Source organism: Delphinapterus leucas, chromosome X (genome assembly GCF_059928025.1).
Source record: "Delphinapterus leucas isolate spDelLeu-1000000601 "Yukka" chromosome X, BTC_Dleu_Yukka2, whole genome shotgun sequence".
In the NCBI taxonomy this organism is placed as follows: Eukaryota; Metazoa; Chordata; class Mammalia; order Artiodactyla; family Monodontidae; genus Delphinapterus; species Delphinapterus leucas.
This window is the reverse complement of record NC_143150.1, coordinates 117,254,223-117,277,063: the sequence shown is the minus strand read 5'-3', so window position 1 is coordinate 117,277,063 and position 22,841 is coordinate 117,254,223. Positions and strand designations below refer to the sequence as shown.

Here is a 22,841-nt window from a genome sequence, read left to right as displayed (position 1 = left end):
AGATCAATTAGTTTACTTAATCTGGGAATACTTTGTTTCATTATGCACTGAAACGTTTTCATCAACAAAATCTAATTAAAATATGTATGGCACAGAAGATTCCCGACCTAAGAAATCTAACTGCTAAGAACCCCCTTCAGTACTTAGCTCTGTCCATGGGATGCATTTTACACATTTTGAAAAGGGTCCAAACCACCAGTGGGACATGAGTCAAGCAGATCAAGTTCATGGAGTTACTGAGCATGGTATGGGTGATGGGGAAGGTGAGCGTGGGTCTGCCCGTCATCCGCCAGCAGGTGCACAGGTAGGCTAGCTCGATCCTCAGCATCTCCACGATCATCTCATTGTCCAGGGCCAGGTAGAAGTGATGCTGGTCAGTGAACTGCAAGTCAGAAGACGCCAGGTTCAAGGCTGTCCTTCACTTCCCTCGACATAACCCCAGCTGTCATTCACGGCAGCACTAATCCTTGCATTTTGTTTCCAGAGAAGAGGCTCAACCCTGGCTGTAATCCGCCCCCATAATGGGGCTCTCCTCGCGATCAGACAAATCGATCTGTCGCCTGCCCAGGAGCCAGAGCTACGTTAGTGCTAGCGCAGAAGGGAAAGTTGCACAACGAGATCTATTTACAGCTCCTTGGATGGGGATTTAAGGACCTGCCCCAATACCGCTGTCCCTGAAAGTAAATCAATAACTCCTTAATTCCTACACTGTCCAGGGCTGCTGGGCTCGGTGATGTTTTCCTAGTGGGGCCACCGAGAGCAGGTGAGACATGGAGACTGTGTTTACCTGATTCATGGCCTGGTTAATGTGAACTAAAGGCACTGTTGCCTGATGTTGATGAAAATCACTGTCGTCCTGGCCTCTGGACCAGTGCACGCTCAGTTCTGGTCTAAAATTTGTTACGAAGGGAAATAACTCACAAGATTTAAGCAAGCAGCACAGGCTGGGTGAAAAAGAGCAACTTGAGGCTACTGACCCATGACCCTACAGTCCAACTATGTCCCCAGAGAGCTGGGCGGCTATGTCCCATGTTGACAAAGTGATCCCTCAGTTGGCCTTTCTAGCTGCCCAAATGGATGAAAAACACTTCGTTTGCATTCCACAGGACTAGTTTCCTTTGGAAACAAAAACTCTGAAGAAAGGTTCCATAATCAGTATATTCAGGATCCTGTCAAGGGGGTTGGGACCTAAAAAATCAGACTTCCCATGTGGGATTCTGCTGACAGAGGACCTGCTAACAGCCTAAGCAAGGGTTAAGGACTATTGCAATTAGGGCACAAGGGCTGCGAGTCAAGTGGCATGTCACTAGCGAATTTGTAAAGTGGTATGAATTTCATACTGGAAGTGATGGCACGCTCAATTCGATTCAAGCCGCATTTATTGAGCACCTACCACGAGTAAAGAATTGTATTAGGTACTGGGTGTCATCTTATGTCTCTGTTTGAATACATGCATGCACATTCTGCCACATGCAAAGTACCTCTCCAGACGGAAAAGACAGCTTAATAAACAGATGCTTGTTGCTTTGTTACTGGCCTGCTCTTCTCACCTGGGGTGTGAAAGTAAAGATTTGGTTCCTAATCACATATAGTTTAGATGTTCCAAGGACTCCGATGTGCCGATATGGTCGCCCACTCAATTTCATATTCTTATTCCGTCCTATTTAGAAAATAAAAGAGAAATTCGAGCTAGAGCAAATACAGTGACCTCTAATCCAAGTGATTCTGTCTAAGACTGGGCTTATTTATATGTTAAACAACTCACTTTGGGGTTTGGTTTTTCTAATACTGTTATCCTTCTTTGGGACAAGGATGAATTAAAAACAAATCCCACCCCCTTCTTTTCATGCATATAGAAGAACAGCACCCGGTGCAACATCTATATGGAATAAAATTATTAAAAGGACTTTATTAATGTTCACTTTTTATTTATTTAGTATTGAACCATGATCCTAAACAAAGTCAGATTTTAGAAAAAGTAAAGAGAACCCATCTCCCATTTTAATGGGTAAATGAGCATTTTCTTAGACCACAGATAAAATTTAGAAACATCACCAAGACACGAATGACTGTTCCAATTGTGACATTTCAAAGGTGGCTCCTTAGTTTACAAGAGCTGATGAATCACACTGCTACCTGTGGTGACATCTCCTGAACAGGCATGAGAGGAATGTGTTTGGTGGCCATTCCTCTTCACATGGAAGCTGTCAAACCACCTACTTAGTGCTTTGCCCAATTCCTTTGAATTTACACATATCACAGTCTCCCCCAGACCCCAAACCTAGAACCGAGATGCCCCCTCGCCAAAAATGCCCTGCTATTTCCCCAAACCTACCAAGCTTGGCATATATGTGACTAAGAATCCGGCCTGGCTGGACTCGGATTGGATGAATGTCGGCAATACTCTGCAAGCTCACCCCATGTTTCCTCAGCAACTCCTTAATGTGCTTGTTTTCTGCCAGAACAGTCACTGTGAACAAGAACATAGCACCTGCATGAGACGGCGGCCCTCGTCCCCTCACACGGATGTGTGCTGCTGTCTCCTCTCCTCTCTGGCCTGTGACAGCATGCTCTCCACGTGCTGGGTGGTTTTGAAAGGGAGAGCGCTTGTCCTGTCACTCTACCTGGTTTGCTCTGGCCTTGCCTCCCCTCAGCACCCACAGTGCATATTTATCAAGTGCCCTCAATGTGCAAGACAGTCTGGGACTTCTAGAAGTGGTCTTCAACAGGTCCCAAAATGAATTACCCATCTCAAATGATGTCTTGCTTCCCTGTGGGTCTGCATTTATTCGAAGCCTGTCTTGTGTTCTTTTCACATGGGGTCAGGAGTGGAAACAGCTTTGCAAAGGGGATACCAGAAGAAGTCTGTGCCTGTGCTCTCAAAGACAGAAGAGCAATATAGTGGTGTGCGCGGCAGGGGATGCTCTGACCGAGGGGGGGGAGGAGGAGGGGGGAGGAGATTTTATGCTCTGGAGAGAAGGAAAAGTGGGCCTACCAGTGGGCTGGTGGTAGTGGGGCAGCCTGGCCCACTGGGAAACACAGCACAGGGCCCCCCGCCAGTAGGGAAGAGCCACCCCAGAGCTGGGCTACGCACCCAGTGGGCCGGCCTGAGCCCCATCTCCAGTGAATGAGGCTGGGCATCTGACTCTCTAGCAGGCAAGGCTCTGGGATGCCTGGGATGTAGGGGCCGGAGGTGGGCTCAGACCCCCCCATACCTGCTGTACCAGTACTGCTGGCTTTTAAGAGAAGGGACAGGGCTTCCCTGGTGGCACAGTGGTTGAGAGTCCGCCTGCCGATGCAGGGGACACGGGTTCGTGCCCCGGTCCGGGAATATCCCACATGCCGCAGAGCGGCTGGGCCCGTGAGCCATGGCCGCTGAGCCTGCGCGTCCGGAGCCTGTGCTCCGCAACGGGAGAGGCCACAACAGTGAGAGGCCCGCGTACCGAAAAAAAAAAAAAAAAAGAGAGAAGGGACAGTGCTTTGGCAAAAGGAAGGAGTCCTGGGGAGGGAACTGGAGAAAGGGAGTTCTGGCCACAGAGAGAGTGGCTGGTGCTGTGTCCACCTGCAGCTGAGCCTGCCAGGAACTGGAGGGGCTCGGGGCGGTGCTCAGGCCAGAGGAAAGACTTGGTTACTGTTAAGGTAGCTCCCTGAGCCCAACCACTGTACCCTCAGGCTGGTGGCACCTGAACGTATGATACATATAAATGCCACTGAGACCTGAATGTCACCTCCTTATATTTACATAGCACATGATGCTGTTTCAAAGTATTTTAATATTCATGATCTCATCTGAGCTTCACAGCAAGGCCCTGAGGGGAAGCCTTGCTGCTCGACTGGCCAGCTGTAGCTGAGCAGGGACTGGAAGCTAACCCCCCAGGCCCCAGCATGGGAACATCAGCCATGCAGGACTGGGCGAGCAGCTTCCCTTAACACCCGTCTCTTTGGAAGATTACAACACCGTGCAGAGATCTCCACGTATCAGAGCCACAAGGCGGTCACTCTGTAGAAGTGACTCTTTCAGACAGGTGGCTTGACCAAGACCTGTGAGCCTGGTGATCTGAGAGAGCTGCACGCAGAGAAGTTTCTGAAACTGCACTTCTCCTTCCTCCAGACCACAGCCTCTGATATTTTCTACTCTGTTTTCTTCTATTGCATTTAAAAAAAAAAAAAAAGTGGTGCTCAGGATCCATCGATGCACCCCAGCCTGCAATTGGAAGAGCGGCCTTGTGGACTTAAGGGATCACTTAGCAGCATGTGCTCTGGTGACGGGCAGAGACTGTGGGGTCAGGCTGGATCACGCCACCTGGATGTCAGAGCTGGGTTTGCACCTCCAGCTGTCAGCCGTGGGTCCCTGAGTAAGTTAACCCCTTAGCCTCATGTGTAAGAGGGGGATGATAATCATGATCGTCACACTTTCTACCTGATCGGAATGTTGTGATGGTTGGGTGCGTCTCTCTGTGGGCCTGGGGCACAGTATCGACTGGGTGATGACCTGCACGACCTCTGCTGTATCACGGACAGGCATAGCCAAATGCATCCGTGGCCACAGAAAGGGTTGCCCTTCATTTGCTCAATAATTGTTTTTAATGTATTGAATGCGTGTGTATCAATCAACATAGAAGCTACAAAAATGATAAGGCCCTTGTCCTTAAGAAATGTACAGTGTCCTCTAGGGGACACAAGGCGTAGTCACGACACGCTATGATACTTAGCTGGTATATAAGTCACTCTATGAGGTTTGTGAGCTCCTGGGGAGTCCTTCCTAGGAGGGGAAGTAGGGAGAGGAATCGGCCAGCAGGGAGCATTCTAGGCCTGGCCCTGCACTGAGGGCTTTCCCTGTGGATCTCAATTCCTCTCAAGACCACCCTGTGAGAGAGCACCGGTCAGGAGAGCCCGAGGCACACAGAGGTGAAGTCACATGGCTAGTCAGAGCCAGTGCCGCAGCAGTAGCCCAGGTTGGCCTTGCACTTCTGCGGAAGAGTTGCCGGCTGGAGAGGAGGGGAGATGGGTGGAGGGAGGTGAAAACATGGGCCTGCAGCTCTGGAAAGAAGTCAGACCTCCAAGGGAGGAACGAGTGAACCCTCATTTGGGTTTTGAGTTTTCAACAAGGTCACGTTCTACTTTTTAAAGAATAGCAGTTATGAAAAATGATGCTCAATGAATCACTTGTGCCCCAGTTGCAATCAAGGTTTAGATTCAAGAAACAATTGCTTTGTAGAAAGTAACTTTGTGATCGGAAGCAGCTGAGTTACAGAACATATTTCACAGAATACATGCTAAAACATATACACATGCAGATTTTTAAAAATTACATAGGAACACTTCACTTTAAAAATAACATTGGTTTTACAAAGTTAAATATGAATAGTAAACATGCTCACAAACCTTGTACTACGACATCAGGTTTGACGGAAGTGGAAAATCTTCTACTTAAGGGATCAATTTCACCAGTGGCAAGGAATCCCTAGGAAAAGAGGAGCATTAACACTATGAAATACTGATTAACTGAAATTTCACCTTAAACCTAAGTTTGAAAATAAAATATTTGGGGGCTCAAAATCTTCAGTGTTTTATTCCTTTATCATTTTTCAAGGCAAATGCTTATTTTCTCTGAACTACAGTATACCATTTAGATGGCACTGATCAATGTATTGCGTTTTTGGCACCCAGCTCTCCAGGGCTAGTCAGAGATGCCAAAGTTGTGTGAGTGAAAAGAACAAGGGTAACTCATGCTTCCTGAGCCCTTACCCCGCGTCAGGTACCGTGCTGAGCCCTGTACATGCACTGTCACACAGGCCTCCTAACAGGGAGGCACTACCATTCGCACATCTTACAGGTGGGGAAACCGAGGCAATGTCCTTAGGGTAAGGACTTGGCCCAGAGTTGACTGTCCTGAAACACAAAACTCCCCTGCCTGCTGGCAGAGTGCTCTTTGAATGTGGATCTCCTCATATTTTCTATAAATGATGGGAACCTTAAGAGAAGGGATCAAGGTGTTCTGGGAGTTCTGAGGAGAAGTTGGACCTAATGCTGGGCCTAGATGAGGGCCTTTACATTGAGAGAAGGAAACAAAAGCAAGTTTGTTTCCCATGTCACTGATACAGAAATCAGAGCTGCACCATATTGCAGAGATGATAAAGCCCAACCTCTTTACTTTAAAGATGAGGAAACGTGAAAAAAACCCCTATATTTAAATAAAGCTGTACAACATTAAAAAATAATAATAATAAAGATGAGGAAACCGAGGCCCAGGGAGATTAAGAGACCTGCCCGAGGTTAAAGAGCTAGTCAGAGGCAGGGCTGGCTTTCCAAAGGAGATATATGTGCTTCCCTACTCATAAAGACAAAAGTATAAGACACAGTCTCCACCCCCAAGAACATGTCCATGAAACTGCAGAGATGATCATATCCATGAAGCAACTACTCTATCTCAGCACCGAAGGGCCACTTGCACTGTGATAGCTTCACTTGGGTCTTCCTTTCACCCACCAGGAACTCCAGTGACATCCAACCCATTGCTCCCCTGGCTCCCCCGCCCCCCACACCCCTCCCCAGGGGTCCAAAGCATTCAGCTGGGCAGGATCCTCCCAGGAAAGATGAGCCATCCGATAAAAATCACTCACACTTAGGACTGGGGAGGGGGATTCATTTTTAGCTGGCACAAAAGCATTTGTATTTTAAAAACTTAAACCTGGGGGCAAGAAAATGCTTAACAAGGAGGAATGAGTCAGAGGCAGCAGACCTTCTGTGTGGCAGTGTTACTGGCTGAGGGAGCGGCCGACACAAAATCCACTACAGAAGAACCAGCCCGCTGCCCCTTCCTGGAGAGAGCACTGGAGCATCAGAGTCCTCCTGCTTCCTGCACCTAAGACCGTGTGGAGTAGTCCCCCAAACCCTGCATCTTTCATACATGTGCTGATCCTGGCTGAGAAGTTTCCGGCCCTCCTACCGACCATCAACTCAACCAGGTTCTAGCCACAGACCAGGAATGCTGGTGGGAAGGGGCGCTGGGGGAGGGACAGAGAGTGCTTGGCTTGCAGCTAAGCCCAAAACGGTTTACTATAAATACGGACACAAGCCTAGGTCTCAAGCCTCAGAGTCAACCCCAACCAGTTGACCTGAAAGCCATGAAGATGCCAAAGACGGGTGACTTCCCTGGCGGGCGGTCCAGTGGTTGGGACTTCACCTTCCAGTGCAGGGGGTGTGGGTTCCATCCCTGGTCGGGGAGCTAAGATCCCACATGCCTCGCGGCCAAAAAAACAGAACATAAAAAACAACAACAACAAAAAACAGAAGCAATATTGTAACAAATTCAATAAAGACTTTAAAAATGGTCCACGTTAAAAAAAAATCTTTAAAAAAATTTAAAAAGAATGTAATCTTAAAAAAAAAAAAAGATGCCAAAGATATTCATAGCCACACGGAGCAGAGAGCCCCTGTGTTCTTCCAGGGTCCCCTGAACTTCCAATCAGATGGTTTCCAGGCTGTGAAGCCCCCAAGTCCCTTACCTCTGCCAACAGGGAGCTGAGGATGTACAAGGACTGACCCCACAGATGGGGCAGCTTCCCCAGAGGAACTCTGTCCACCGTGTGAGGATTCTTATACTCTTCATCTACCTGGCAAAGAGAGGAAAACCCGAAGTCAGAATGTCAGAGGAGAAAATGGCCAACGTCACTACATGGGGAGCTCACGGAGGATTTACAAAATGCCACTCATTTGATCCTCCAAACCAATTCTATGCGAGAGCTGGGATAAGGAGGCCATGGAGGCTGAGGCCCTTGCGCGGGGGGCCACGTGGCTAAAAGCAGCAGAGGTGGAACTCAAACCCAGGCCTGGTTCCAGCCAGTGCTCTTCCCACAAGCACACTGATGGCAAAAGGCAGAGAGATAGGCACTGGAAACTGGGCCTGCTGTCTTTGAGCACAGCTCTGGGCAACAAGAAATGTCACAGCTCATACTTATATTTGGTTGCATTATGGGTACAATGATCTAAAACATCAGCCAACAGTCATGGCAGTGTAGTTCTGGATGCTGAGTCAGGTTTCTATCTTGCTCTCCTCAGGGGTTCATAAACTCAGTGTGCAGATGCAAGAAAATTACCAGAAGGTGGCGCTATTTATTGAGGAAAAACAACTGTATTATTAGATCACTAATTTTCCATCAGGGACTCAAAAAGCTGAATCCATTGGGGGCTTTTGACTCATCAAAATAAGCTACAGTTCTCTTTCTGATGGACAGTGCTGGCTACGTGTTGTAAAAGGCTGCAATTTTCTCTGTTGTAAACTCCATGCTGACCTTTGGGTTTTGGGTCATTACAACGTTCGTTGGTTGGGGGAATGTTAGTGACCACTTTCTTCTCCAGAAAACATAAGCCAATTGAAGGAAATAGGAAACACATCTTTCTCCAAAGGGGAAAATCACATCATGAGACGAGCCATTCTCTGCTTGTGAATTAATCAGTGATGTTGTTAATATATGCAGTAAATTTTAAAAAATTTTCTGTAGTAAACTGAGAAAAACTTAAGCTCATAAACGGAACAGAATTAAATGTTACCAGTAATCAAATAATCAAATAGGATAATACGTGGAGGGAGATTCTCCAAAACATCATTGTGGTTATATTTGGGAAGTAAGATTCGGGAGAAATGTTTTCCTTCTATAGAATCTTGTATGTTTTGCAGTATGCAGAATTACTTTTACAGTCAGATTGTACATTAAAACTTTTTGAAATGTAAGTACTGTTAAGAAAGATTACATAGATCTGGAATGGGAAAGAGTCGATGCAAAGAACAGAAGGTAGACAAGATATCTGGGTCAAAAGACAGCTTGGCTCTGCCCTCCTCCCACCCATTGCTGGCTCCTGCCTCCCCGTGGAGGTATGTGTCTCCCCCTCTCCACCTCAGTCCTTCCAATCTGCTTGCAGGTCCTCTAATGCACCAAGCCTTTGCCGCCGGCGGTCCTCTGCCCTCCATCCCATGGATTCGCTCCTCCGACCCCCCTAGCCTGCAAGTTCGCAGAGGCAGAGCCAGCGTCATGACCCCTCTGTACCCCAGTACCTAGCCTGCTGCCCAGCCCGGAGCAGCTGCTCCAAGCAAGTCTGCTGGGTACGCTTGCGTTAGTCTCGAGCTGTCCAATGGAGGCCCCGTGGGTGGTGGCGCCTTGCAAAAGCCTGTCCACCTGAGGAAGTGAGTGACGCTGAAAGTCAGGCTGGATGGCGCCTTGGCCCAGAGCTGTGGCCACTCCAAGGGTGAGGCTCTTTTTCTAATTTGCACAAAGGTGCCATGTGGGTCGGGGCAGCCCCGTCTGTGGTGGTCTCTGCGTGTCACTGTGATGTGATGGGTGAACCTTCCCAGCTGTCATCCAGAACCAGCACAGATACAAACTGTGCTCAAAATAAAAGAGTGTTCAAAATCGGTGCCTAGCTGATGGGTAAACACACTGGATAAAGGAGGATACTGAAATGACAAGTACAAGCCCAAAGGTCAGTGTAGAGATCAGAAAAGAAAAGTTGCAGAGTAACCCTTTACAACATGTAGCCAGAACTGTTCACCAGGAAGAAAAGGAGAGCTTGTAACACCTAGCAGTTACTACAGTCAGGAAATATGCCTTTTAGTAGAACATGGATAGATGGTTATTCTCTATCATAAAACAGGTAAAACGCCCCTGAAGCTATTTATTTTCCCTTGCTATGCTTTCAGGTTCCAAATTACGGCCCATTACCAACTTTGTTTTGTCAAGTGCCTCAATACTGGAAAAGGGGCAACCTGAACACGCAGTTGCTAGGAAGTAACTACCCAGCCCCCACTGTCAGCCCCACCACCACCACCACATACACATCACACATAGTAAAATGAATACGTTTGTAGGAAACCTAGGTTTCTAACCGTTAGAAAGAAAACAGCCCCTGCAGGCTCCATGGCCTGATCTCTACAGTGAGGGACCGTCCATCCCCTGGAAATGCACCACCCATTAGGAGGCAGCGTGGGGTTGTGAGGAAGCCCTGAACCTGGGGTCTGGTTCCAGGCAGAGCCCAGTGCTGTCTGAGCTCTGCCTCTATGAACTGAGGCAGATAATTTCAAAGGCCTTTGCCAGTCCCCTGACCATGTGCTCGTGGGCCTGATTCAATCACAAACTCGTAGACCCAAGCTGCTGTGTGACAGCAGGGTTACGCTCTAGTGCAGGCCCTGTCAACCGGGGGAAGGACACTGCTCTCTGAAATCTCTTCCTCCCCAAAATGCAATAATGAAGCTTTGAAGCAACAGGAACATTCAAAAGAGAAATAGCCTTGAATCGAGAATTCTTTTCTGCTAAACATGAGATATGTATGGGGAAATCTTCCCATTGAGATATATAGGTCCATCATGACCCAAGCTAGGAAAGTGGATAGAAAAAACGATCTTTGGGCATCTTCTTGGAACTGGCCAGTTTCCCTCTTCATGATATAGAATGGTTTCTAAGTGATTACTCAAGCTCTAGCTCAGGAACTGCTTGACTCAAAGGAAGAGATTCTCAGCTACCCTATACAGGCACACCTCGGGTCCAGACCACTGCAATAAAATGAATATAAAGGGAGTCACGCAAATTTTTTGGTTTCCCATTGCATATAAAAGTTATGTTCACACTATACTGTAATCTATTAAGTGTGAAATAGCATTTTGTCTAAAAGAAATGTACGTATCTTAATTTAAACATATTTTGTTGCTAAAAAATACTAACCATCATCTGAACCTCCATGAAGTTCAGCAGTAGTAACATTAAAGATTACTGATCACACGTCAGCGTAACAAATATAGTAATAATGAAAAAGTCTGAAACGTTGTAAGAATTACCAAAACGTGACAGAGACACGAAGTGAGCAAATGCTATTGGAAGAACTCAATTAAGGGTTGCCACAAACTTCAATTTGTTTAAAAAAAAAAAACGCAGTTATCTGCGAAGTTGCAGTAAAGCGAGGTATGCCTATACATCTCTCCCCCTCTCCCAGGGAGATTCTGTCTGGTTTCTTCTTCCGTGGAAATGTGTGAGAACGTGGTGCCTAATAGTGTTTTGTGCTTTTTAGGGCCTGTGTGGCCTTGGGCTCGGAGAAGGACAAGTATCCTCTGAAAGTCCTCAACTAACGCCTCCCTTGGGCACCAGCCAGGTCAAGCATGGCTCCAAAGCCGTAACTCCTGTGATAAACAGGAACACTACTGAAGGCTTTAGAAACCACTTCTCCTGGAGAAAAAGTGTTAGGTCTGAAGGGCGAATGAAAAATACCAAAATGCCAAGCACCATCTCACTTTGTATTAGATAAACAGCACCTGGTTACCTTGTTAGGCGGGACGGCGTAGAGTTCAGGCATCAGGTGGATCCCGTTCTTGCCTCTGATTAATATTCCCTCCAGGGCCTCTCGGTATTCTTGGACCTGGAAAATAGCCCCATCCCCCACGGTAGGAAACAGCAGTGCAACACAGAAAAACAGCTCTCTTGGCAACAAACAGATCAGAAGTAGGACACAAGGCTAAGAAATGCACAAATGCCTTCAGCTCAAGGACTGCAGGAGGAAGCTGGACTCTTGCTGACAGCAAATGTTAGGAGGAGCTAAATGCGACTAGCCTTACATGTGTTGTCTTTAATTCGTGATTTAAATACTTCACTCTTAACTTCTCACATATTTAAATTTTGTCTCACCAGCTAGACTATAAGCTTTATGGAGTGGAGGCCAGATCTTAAGCAGTGCATCCACTTCCACCTGTTGGTAGTTTTCCACTGAAGAAGCCCTCGTTCAAACATTTATTGCTCACGAAATATTTGCTGAACGAATAAGATGTGAAGAAAAGGAAGTGTAGGTACTATGATCCATGTACCCCAATTTTTAGGATGTGCTACTCAGTAAAAGCTGTTGATGTAAACATTTCTATTAGATTAAAAAGGCAGCGATAAAACCCTATACACTAAAAGGGAAATGGAGAGATAAAAACCTATACATTAAAAGGGAAATGGAGAGAAAAAAACCCTTAATAGCCACCCAGCTATTTGACACATTTCATCTTTGGAGAGCCCAGTCAAATGCCTTCCAGATCTCATTTTCTTTTCGTTTGAAATTTATGGACCGCAAAGCACGACAGGGTGCATCACTTTAAAATGTGACTGGGCAGCAAGTGGAAGAGACAGCACAGGGGGCTAAGAGAAGTAAATTCTGTGAGACCTACAAAATAAGGTACTAAACAGGCTTTTCTGTCTCCTTAGCTTTTTTGTTGTTGTTGTTTCTGATAATTTTCAAGCTTGTTCATAATTGAAATTCCAACTCAATCTTTTTGAGATCTTTCAGTCTTGGGATAAAAAGACAGAAAACGTTAAGAACCGAGATAATCACTGAAGCATAAGAGTGAGAATCAACAAAGAGGAAACATTAATATTTGAAATTTACTGCCGCTTCTGAAACACCTCTGCATTCCTCAATAGAGGCAGCTTTCAAAAACTAAAACGAATCTTAGATTGCATATCCTACCCCAGAACCTGAGATCTGAACAGATTAAAAAAATAGCAAAGTGTTTGAGTTTGTCAGCCCCGTAAACTTCACGAGGACAGGTCTGTTCTGCTCACCAAAGTATGCACGGCAGCAAATGCTAAAGAAATCTGTCTCGAACAAATGAATGCTGCACTAACAAATATTCACTGAGTGCTTACTATGTACTAGGCGTGGGGCATACACCAGTGAACTGGAGAGAGACCACCTCTACCAGGGTCCTTTGACAACTAAGTGGGAAATACTGTTACAGGTGCCAAACGGTTGTAAGAACCGTGGGGCATATAAAAGGGGCACCTGACCCAGCTTTTAGGCTTTCTGAAAGAAGAGACACTTAAAACGAATCACGTGAAGGAGGGCGGGGAAGTTGGGGGTTGAAAGCATATCCTGGGCATTTGAGAGAACGGGAGAGACAGCATGGCCTGCTCAAAGGACTGAAAAAGTTTCCATGTGCTTGGATTACAGAACTCAAGAAAGGAAATAAGTAACAAGAAATTGGGGGCACACTGGTGAAAACGAGGGCCCGATCTTATGGGATCCTACAAAACATGTGAAGAGCTTGTACCTCATCCCAAAAGCAGTCAGGAAGCCATTCAGAGCTTCTAAGCAAAGCAGTAGCATAGTCTCTTTCTTAATAAGATCACTGGCAATGGTGTGGAGAAACAGCAGGAAGTGAGGCTGGGAGACCAGTTAGGAGGCTGACACATTAATTAAGACATTAGCTAAGAGTACCCTTAAGGATGGCAAAAGCACTGCTGGTCTGAAAAGAACAGCAGCAACAACAAAACCTGTGTGTGGAAGACTGTTTGGTGGCCCCCGACGACCCCCGCCTCCTAGTCCTCCAGCCTTCATGTAGGGCCCTCCCCTTGAATGGCTTACGATAAAAGGCCCTCAGATGTAACATATTGGGTTAGGCTAATCAACAGAGAATTTCCTGTCACCTGTTTTACCCTAAGCCGAAATTTGGTCCTCTCCTTGTGTCCTCAGATTAAAAAAAAAAAATGACCCTGGCATCTACCCTTGTCAAGGTTCTACATGGCCAGGATATTATAGAAACCATACTTACTTTTCCCAGCCTGTGTCCCTTCCACATTTAATATCTAATTGTTTCAGCCAAACTGATAATGATCAAGACACTCCAATATGGAAAAAGGTAAGACACTTGATCCCTGCCTTATCCTATATAAAATCCCTAAAAATAAGAGCCTAAGTTTTAACAATGTGTGGCATTCTATGTGCCCCCTCAGGCTACATCTCTGTCTATGGTTTACCCATCTTGGGCCTATGGATGCCTTGACAGCTGGCACATAGGTGGTATTTGTTTATTGGGATCAAAATGTTAACTTGAAACTGGGAACAAGCGAATATTTTCAAATGAGTGCTGAACAGTTTCATTTCACAAGCCCTAGTTGGGTCTATGCCCCTTATCGGCAGGAAGTATCCAGAGTGGTAATCTCCCTTCTTCCCTTAAGATGGAGGAATGATCAAAAGATAGGGTGGGGCTTCCCTGGTGGCGCAGTGGTTGAGAGTCCGCCTGCCGATGCAGGGGACATGGGTTCATGCCCCGGTCCGGGAAGATCCCACATGCCGCGGAGCGGCTGGGCCCGTGAGCCACGGCCGCTGGGCCTGCGTGTCCGGAGCCTGTGCTCCGCAACGGGAGAGGCCACGACAGTGAAAGGCCCGCGTACCGCAAAAAAAAAAAAAAAAAAAAAAAGATGGGGGTACTGAAACCAAGCGTAATCATTAGTCAAATCCATTTTACCTGTAACCTGCCTTCACTAATCAAAGTCCTTTTAAGACTTGCAAGTCCTCCAAGCAGCACTTTGCCTGAATAATATGATGTTTGCCCGAGTTGTTGTCTAGGAACTTGGAGTCAGCTGTGTCTGGTTCCAACTGAGCTGGTTAAGACTGGTTAGGACCACTGACCCTCCAACTGGGCATGCCCAAGTGTCTGCTGACCTTTTGGCATCAGAGGGCTGAAAACTCCACCCTCAGAGCACGCTAAGCACCTCCATTTTGGAACATGCAGAGCCCTGTAGCCTAGTTACACTTGGGCAGAATGACAATTACTGCACCTTTTTCCAATCACCTTTCCCCAGCCTCAGACCACCCTGCTGCTTTATTCTTTATCCCATAAATACACCGAGCCCCTTGCCTTCGCTCAGGTAGACCTGAGACTTTCTCCTTGCATGGCTGCCTTGCGAATAAACCCTCTTTTTGCTGCAAACCTCGGCATCTCAGCGTTTTGGCTTGCTTGCTGCTCTCTGGCAAAACAAACCTGGTTTGGCAACAACAGCCCTTAAACAACAGAATGCAACAGATGTGACACTTTGCCAGTTCCAGGCCTAAACCTTAAGAAAGCTTGGCAGCTTCTGCTTTCGCATTCTGGGAGAAGATGACCACCATGTAAAAAGCTTAACTGTCCAGAGACTGCAATACTGTAAGAAGCTCAAGCTAGCTACGTGGAGAACTAAGGTCTGGGCCACAAGCTGCCAACCATGTGAGGGAGGCCAGCTCGGATGTAGATCCTCCAGCCCCACTGAACCATCCCAGGTGACACTAGGTGAAGCAGAGAAAACCTGTCCCTGCTGAGCCTTGCCCCAATTGCAGAATAATAAGCAAACAAAACAGTTGTTGTTTTAATTCACTAAGTTTTAGGAAAGTTAAGCAGTGACAGATAACTGACACAGTGCCCTGAACTCCTGCATAACCCTATGTTCTAATAGTAATCAGCACACCAGTGGAATGAAAATGCTGATTACCAACACAACATCCAGCATTTTCTCACCTGAACAGCATCACCGTTGAAGACCCCATCTATTATGAAATAAGTCCAGAACACAGGCCATTCACATTCAATGTTTTCAAAGAGCTTGAGTTCAGCAGGGTCATAATGCAATCGGTTTGGGTCCTGGAACCAAACAGGTAAACCCTCTAAAAGGTAATGTCAGATTACATACATAATACCATTGTACCTCACTGGGTGTCCCTTGCTTTCTGATTCAATGCAGCTTTGAGGCTGGCATAATTAGGATTCTGCTATAATGGGGAGATGCTATTTTTGGCAGTTTTCCATGGTAACATTTCAGAAAAGTAAATCAAATGTACACAACACTCCTGGGTAGTTTATTATTTAAAGCTTACTATATCTCTATAACAAATAAATAGCAATTTGCCTCTCACAGTGCTGGGCAGACTATCTGTTTTATTGATATCATTATATCAGTCACTATGGCAAAGGAACCCAAGGAGGCCACAGGTAGCCTTTTAAAAAAACGTGTGAGCCACAGAACTGTTTGTCCTTGTCTAAAAGCTGGTTTTAAACCACCAGCTTGCTGTCCTCCAGATGATCTTACTATTCTATTGCCTAACTCCAGCTTGCCGACTCCAAAATTAAGACTTGCTTCCAATATTCCAACATGTAAGTTTTATATTCCAACATGTAAATTTTATAATCAACGGAGGGAGAACACCACAGTGGCAACTTAGATATGAAGCAGTTAAGGAATCAGAAGAAACAATCTTTAAATACAACCTCTCTTGGGGTTTTATAACCATCTCGAAGGAAGCGACAGCATCCATAACGCCCCTAAGAAGATAAAGAAAAAAGATGCATTTGATGAAACAGAATTTCTTTGCCTCTTTGATTCAAGTCAGCCCTTCACCCCCTTTCCCATGAACCTTTTAGTAACAAAATGGGTACCAAATGCTCTTTGCTATCAGTACAAAAACTTATTTTTAAGTAATAAGCAAAGTAAATTCAGGTTTGATCAGTGCTTGGAAGGGAATGCCAAAACCTTCCATTAGAGTGGCAGTCAGGGCTGAGAGATTAATTACCGATAGTTCACTGAATGACCATTCTTTCATTCTGATTTGCTGTATCGTGCAAAGATGCAAAGGGGCCCTTACTACTTGGAGAAGCCACCAAGGCAGATACGTGGATTGACTGGACTGCTTCTACTGGAAAGACTGGAAAGCCACAGGACATTCCAGACTCCTCGCAGTTAGGCTCCGGATGCAAAGAAGCCTGCACCTGGCAAGAAGTAGGTGAGGGAGGTGGCAGGGCTCCCTGTGGCTTAGGGCCATCGCTGCTGGTTTTCCTGCTGCAGGCTCCAGTGTTCCTCTCCAGCTTCTTGGGGGTCAGGAAAGAAGGACAGTGGCAGTGCTCTCTGAATCTGCCTCCCTAATCCCTGGATTGCAGTTTTGGGTGTCCACTGCCCAATTTATTAAGTAAGTGGCACTGCTCTAGCACTGGCCATGGAGGCAGGCACGCTCCTAGTGGCCAGCCCTGTAGTGTTCGGGGCATCCTGGGAGGCCCGGTCTTGAACTGCTCCCCTTGAAACGCTTCATTCCCTACATTAATTCCCTGCCTACTTCCACAAACTAAAGAGGTTCTGTTCTCTCCACTGGCCCCTAACTGAGACAGTGCCTTCTTTTGGGGATATGGTTGGAGACCCTTTACCCCTTTGTTTCCAAAGGCTAAAAGCATTTTTCACCAAATCTAAGTAGGATCATCAAATGCAGATTTCAGTTTAGGAAACTTACATTCTTCAATCATTTTACTGATAACTTCAGTTGGCTGGAGTACTGAATAACCTTCTCAGTTTGGTGTAATGTGTCATAGTTGCTGCATTTCACCTCGGAGCGGGGATTTTTTTTAACCTCAATTTAACTTTGGGGTCTCCAAGTCCCCAGAAATTGTGTGTAAAGTTTCAGGATATTGGGACATGTACATTTTTTTCTGGTGGGGACTTTACCTTTCAAGAGATTCTTAAAAGAGTCTGTCTGGGATCTCTAAAGGGTTAAGAAGCTCTGCCTTAGAAGTACAGGAGTGATACGAATTGGGGTTTAAAGGTGCCAGCTTGAATTGAAGCTCTGCTACTTAGAAAGAGAACTAAGGCATTGATCACTCCAAGACTTATCCAGACTCAGCTTTGGAAACCTCAATCATGAGTCAACTTAGATACTGAGCAACTGATCTCATGGAGAACCGAGGCCTGGGTGAGCTGCTCCACGTCACTGTCTGAAAGGGGCACTTAACACAGGGCAGAAGGGCACCAGTGTGACCAATGCTTACCTGGAGCTTGGAAATAATTTCATTTTTGGTCACATTCACAAGGTTCACATCTTCCACTGCAAAGGCCGGGAAAGAAATAATGGAAAGAAGCCCAGCATCAATCTCTTTAGATGTCGATGCTCTTGGCAGCATGGAGAACAGAATAGACTGAACGAAAAACAAACAGGTGGCTTTAACCTCGGAAGCACTAATACTTACATACAGTATCTAGAAACGACGACTTTACCCCAAGGGAACATTTGAATGAGTTTGCCAATTTTGAGCAGAGCTTTTTCCTACCAACATGGCCCCTGCTGGGTGACCTCGCCAATGCTTCCTGCTCCTTGCAGGAGAAAAGGGGTCTGGGGAGAGCAGTAGTATGCCTGGAGCCCATGCTGAGAACTGTTTGTCTCCCTTCCTTTCGTGCCTTCTGTTGACTTCACTGGGCCTTTAGGACATGCAGGGAAGGGACTAAGGACTACCTTGTCAGTAGGCTAGCGTGTCCTGGCTGTGAAGATAAGAGACAGAGAAGAACACACATATGGGACCAGGCCAGAGAAATGTCTGGCTTCTGTGGAATGTGACCAGTTGGACTGGGTGACCCAGGAACTACTTAAAGGAGTCAAATTCAAAAGACCACATGAACAGGCAAAATGGTTTAGTCAAAACAGAATTAGTTTAGTCCTAGAAAGAATGGGTTACTTAGTGGCACTATAATATGGCCTCAATTATAAGGTGGTTGGATTAGGTACTGTAAACTAAAGGAAGGTGAAATTATAAAGAAAAGTTTGGGAAGGGAAGAGAGCTAACACTGAGATCTAACATGTACAGACATGGGACTAGACCCCTGCAAACATAAGCTTATTAAATCTTCTATATGAAGAAGGAATTCGAGAACTACGTCCAATTCACACGTGAGGACTCTGAGACACAGAGACTCATGCCTAAATGCACGCAGCCAGTCTGCGACAGAGCTAGGATTCTAACCCAGGTCCAGCTGGCTACAGAGCTCATGCAATCTCTACTAGGGACTACACATCTATTAAGATGCATACCAGCTTGACTTTATTAAACCACACCCAAAGAAATAGCAGACTCCCCATTAAGGACTATATAATGGAGGGAAATGGAAAGAGCTAGAAGGAGTTAAATATGGGGGGGAGCCCTTCAGCTTCAGAACAAAGCTTCATTTTCTATAGCCAAATGACCCCCAAGCCCAGTTCTTTAACTAGTCGCTCTCCCTCAGCTCTCTGCCTGAAACACACAGTCCCACCGGAAGCGCTCTGCTTACAGGTTTTATGTATCTCACTCCCACAGCCCTAGCACAGTGCCTGGCACGCAGTAAGCCCTCACTAAATAAGAGTTTGCTGATGTGTCAGCAACTGGTGACCTACTGTCTGCTAAATGGAGTCCCCTAATCTGCATCAAATCACACCTTTCTCTGACCGGTATTTCAGGGAGATTTTACTAATTTGCCATTTCTCCCATATCATCTCTCCTCCACCATCCATTCTGCCCATTCCCACTCCCTCCCCAAGTGAACTACTGCCTGCTAGTCATCCAATTTGGGGACCTCATGAAATAAACCTGAGAGAAAACCACCTACATGCTCAAAAAACATAAAACCAATTTTGCCTCCAACGAAACAAGGCTGCCTTGATTATTGACTCCGTATACAACATCATCACTGTGTCTTATGTTTGCACAGTACTTTCTGGTTTACAAAGTAGTACTCTGACAAACTAAGTTGATTTACTCTGATCCTTGTGACCACCCTGTGCAGCAGGAGAAGGTCCCAGTATGCCCATTTTATGGATGAGGGAACTGAAACTCAAAGAAGCCAAGTCCCATCAAGCTAGGAAGGTGAGGATCTGAACTGGAGCCCAAGTCTTCCACTTCATGAGTCTCCTTCCCTACTCTCTGGAACGTGAGAGCCTTGAGCCATTACCTGGCAGTGTTCGACCTCATCGGGCAGAACGTGGATCACGGACTTGCGACCTCCATGGGCTCCAAAAAGGTCCAGTTCGTCAATTGCCTCTAGGGCTGCCTACAAGCACAGGTATGAATTACTTTTTCTTGCTAGTACACATACACTCCCACATCTGGCACCCCTTTTTCATTAAGCAATCTAGCATATATGTTTTCCCAAACGTGGTAAAACAAATCTTTAAAATCCACTAAAGTGTCTTATACTCGTGTTCTATCCTTATTTTCAGTGGATAAGAGCTTTCCTGTGTTTTGCTGCTCACTGCAGGAACAAGAAAGAGAAAATAGAAAACCATTTCCCAAAATGAAATTACTATTCTACCCAATAATGAAACATTAACAACACAGCTTTGTGTGTGTAAGGGGTGGAGGGCTAAATTCATGGGCGGCTTTTCTTTCACCTATTTTAGCGGTTGACTTCTAACATTAGCATATTTGGCACTTAAAAATGTTAACTTCTTTTAGTATTAAGTATGTTTTCTGTCAGTTGACCTTAACAGAGCAAATTTATTGTTGCTTTAAAAATTCTAGTTCTGGAGTCTTTATTCTGTCTAAAATTATGCTTCAGTCTTGAGGAAGAGGGGAGGGAGGAGGCATGCTAAATGTCTAGGGCAAGACATGTCAACTGGTGGCCAGCGGGCTGAATCTGCCCTACAGGCATGTTTTGTTTGGCCTGAGGAAGTTTTTTAAATGATTTTGAATTAGAATACCTACAGAGAAAGTTTGCAGCGTCCTCAATACCCCCTGATATTTTTCTATCTGGCCGGCTTCACTTGTTTATATTACTCGTCTGACCTGACCCTGTAGACTTTTAAACTTGTGAGCCCTGTCCTACAAAGTGGTCATATTCTTCAGCCCCCCTTTATGACCCAGAAAAGAAGACTGGACATCACACATCCAGCTTCTTCGACAACAGCAAGAGCTTAGACGTGTGGGTGATAACAACGGATGGTAAGGAGGGAATGCACTTATTTTCAGGTACACGCAGATTTTGGTGTAAGAAACCTACATTTTTTTACCTATAATTTCAGTTGGCTGGGGTACATGTGCCACTTGAATTCCATACTTGCTGCTGACTTTTGAAAAATATGCTAATCAGATCAAATCCAAACCCCTAACGATGAGAACCAAACCAAAGCAGTTACAGACGCACAGAAGGAAGAACAAACAGGACGAGACTGTCACCTTGGCCATTCCTACAGAGCTTGCATTCAGTTCTGGAATGCCCTGATTGGTCTTATCTCCACGTTCCCACATTCCATAATCCTGCGGGAGAAAAAGGGAAAAAGAGGTATATGAAAAGTGCTATGGAAAAATGATTCGTTCACGTCACTGAAGGCATAAAGAAACATGAATATCTCTTCTCGAAGGCTACGAAATTCATGGCTTTACATATTCGAGCTGCGTTCTTTCTCGATTTCAGTTCATTTGACCTCTGGGTAGACTTTTGGAAGTAAATACTCAAGTGGAACAAAAATGCATACAAAGACACTCTCAATTTTCTTATTTCTAAAGTTAGTAATTTGTAAGAAACTCTTGATTTGTAGAGACCAGAGCATTTTATCTTAAAATAAAAGGCTGCCCTTTACTTATCTAATACGTTTGAACTTGTATTAAATTGTAAGATGGAATAAAGAAACTTTAACAAATGGGTTATAACTAGGTGAAGCCAACCAAACCATTTAAAATAATTTAATACCTACTTTTAACATTACCTCTTGGGAAAAAAATGCTCAGCAACTAATAGAAGCCAAAGTCAAAACTGAGGCTCAGAATACTGGACTTTCCTGGTATTTTGAAACAAATTAATAGGAACTGGCTTAGAACACCCCGTCCACATAGACGACTTGATACATGCATACCTAACTTTTATAGTTGATATTTTCACTGAAGAAACCCAAGCACTGGATACCGTTTTGAAATAATGCTATATGCACTACTGAAAGGCTGCAACCCAAGAAGAACAGGACCAATGCCAAAATTTTGGCATTTATTATTACAGAGAAAGATGAACATTTTCAAAATGAGCTCACTCTCCAGCATAAGAGTCTAAAATGAAGACCTGTTTATTCCCTAGTGGATCACGTTCAAATCTCTCTCTCTGTATGGCGATACCTCTATTATCCAGCCCCACCTCCTGCACGTCCACAAGCTGACTTTACTTTCTACTATTCTTAAGTACTCAGCTTTCACCCTAAGAATACTCCTTCACTCTGCACCCCCTTTCCCCAAGCTGTTCCCATGCTCACAGCCTGTTCCTGCCTCTGTTATTGTTCCTGCTACTCCCACACCCTTTTCCCTCCCTTCTGCCAATCTAAACCCTACTCATCCACCAAGGTCCAACTGAAGTCCCGCCCTTTCCACAAAGACTTCCCAAGTTTCTTTAGACCAGGGTTTGTCAACCTCAGCACCACTGACATTTGGAGCTTGATCATTCTCTGTCGTGTGGAGCTGTCCTGTGCACTGCAGTATGTTCAGCAGAATCGCTGGCCTCTACCCACTGGATGTCAGTAGCACTCTCCCCAGAGTGACAGCCAAAAACGTCTCCAGACATTGCCAAATGTCCCCTGGGAGGGGAAGACTGCCCGTGGTTGAGAATCGCCACTTTAGACCTGGGGTCAGCAAACTACGGCCCTTGGACCAAAACAGTTTGCCACCTGTTTTTTGTAAATAAAGTCTATTTGGGACACAGCCACGTTCACGAGTTCACGAGTTGCCTATGGCTGCTTTTGTGGTACAATGGCAGAGTTGAGTAGCAGCAACAGAGACTGCAGAGCTGAAAAAATTTACTCTCTGGCCCTTTACAGAAAAAGTTTGCTGATCCTTGCTTTAATGGCTTTTTAGAAAAAAAGAAAAAAAAAACAAACTACCCTTTCCTTACTGCTCTTATGGTCAGCTTTGCAGTTTAGCTGTTCTCTACAAGTGTCAGGCTCCACTCTCTGTAGCAGACAAAAGCCTGGAGGAACTGAGTTTCTACATATTTACACCCGCACACACCTGGCCCAGGGCACACATCTGGCTCCAGCCTCCTACCTCTGGGCTGCCTGGGGTGATCCCCACGGCACCGCAGCTCCTGCGGTGTTGCCCTTCATCCTGATTCAGGCTGGCCTGTGCACGTGCCACAGGACATTTTAGAGTCTTATTTAAAATAAGCGTGATGGATTCAAACAGAGCATGTGGCACATTCCAAAAACAGAAGCTCCCCAACTGAGCTCCTGGACAGAAACGTGCACTTTGTGTGCAGAGGTGACGTAATCTTATAGCTCTAATCTTGCTAACTTCTGGTCAGCCC

At 45.6% G+C, this 22,841-nt stretch overlaps 1 protein-coding gene across 8 annotated transcripts in view; it reads right to left on the bottom strand.

The window, feature by feature from the left end:
• Nucleotides 1-22,841, bottom strand: part of PHKA2 (phosphorylase kinase regulatory subunit alpha 2) — an 82,357-nt gene that overhangs the window by 23,134 nt on the left and 36,382 nt on the right. For 7 of the 8 annotated variants that reach the window (XM_089904729.1, XM_089904730.1, XM_089904725.1 and 4 more), the window contains exons 6-16: nucleotides 20,735-20,815; nucleotides 19,512-19,610; nucleotides 17,585-17,731; nucleotides 16,043-16,096; nucleotides 15,296-15,418; nucleotides 11,308-11,403; nucleotides 7,509-7,616; nucleotides 5,386-5,464; nucleotides 2,336-2,470; nucleotides 1,551-1,660; nucleotides 238-382 (exon numbers count right to left, since the gene is read on the bottom strand). In XM_089904729.1, the coding sequence (XP_089760855.1) occupies nucleotides 238-382; nucleotides 1,551-1,660; nucleotides 2,336-2,470; nucleotides 5,386-5,464; nucleotides 7,509-7,616; nucleotides 11,308-11,403; nucleotides 15,296-15,418; nucleotides 16,043-16,096; nucleotides 17,585-17,731; nucleotides 19,512-19,610; nucleotides 20,735-20,815 (1,177 nt within the window). The remainder of the gene's footprint in view (nucleotides 1-237; nucleotides 383-1,550; nucleotides 1,661-2,335; nucleotides 2,471-5,385; nucleotides 5,465-7,508; nucleotides 7,617-11,307; nucleotides 11,404-15,295; nucleotides 15,419-16,042; nucleotides 16,097-17,584; nucleotides 17,732-19,511; nucleotides 19,611-20,734; nucleotides 20,816-22,841) is intronic. The other variant, XM_089904728.1, reaches the window with a different exon arrangement.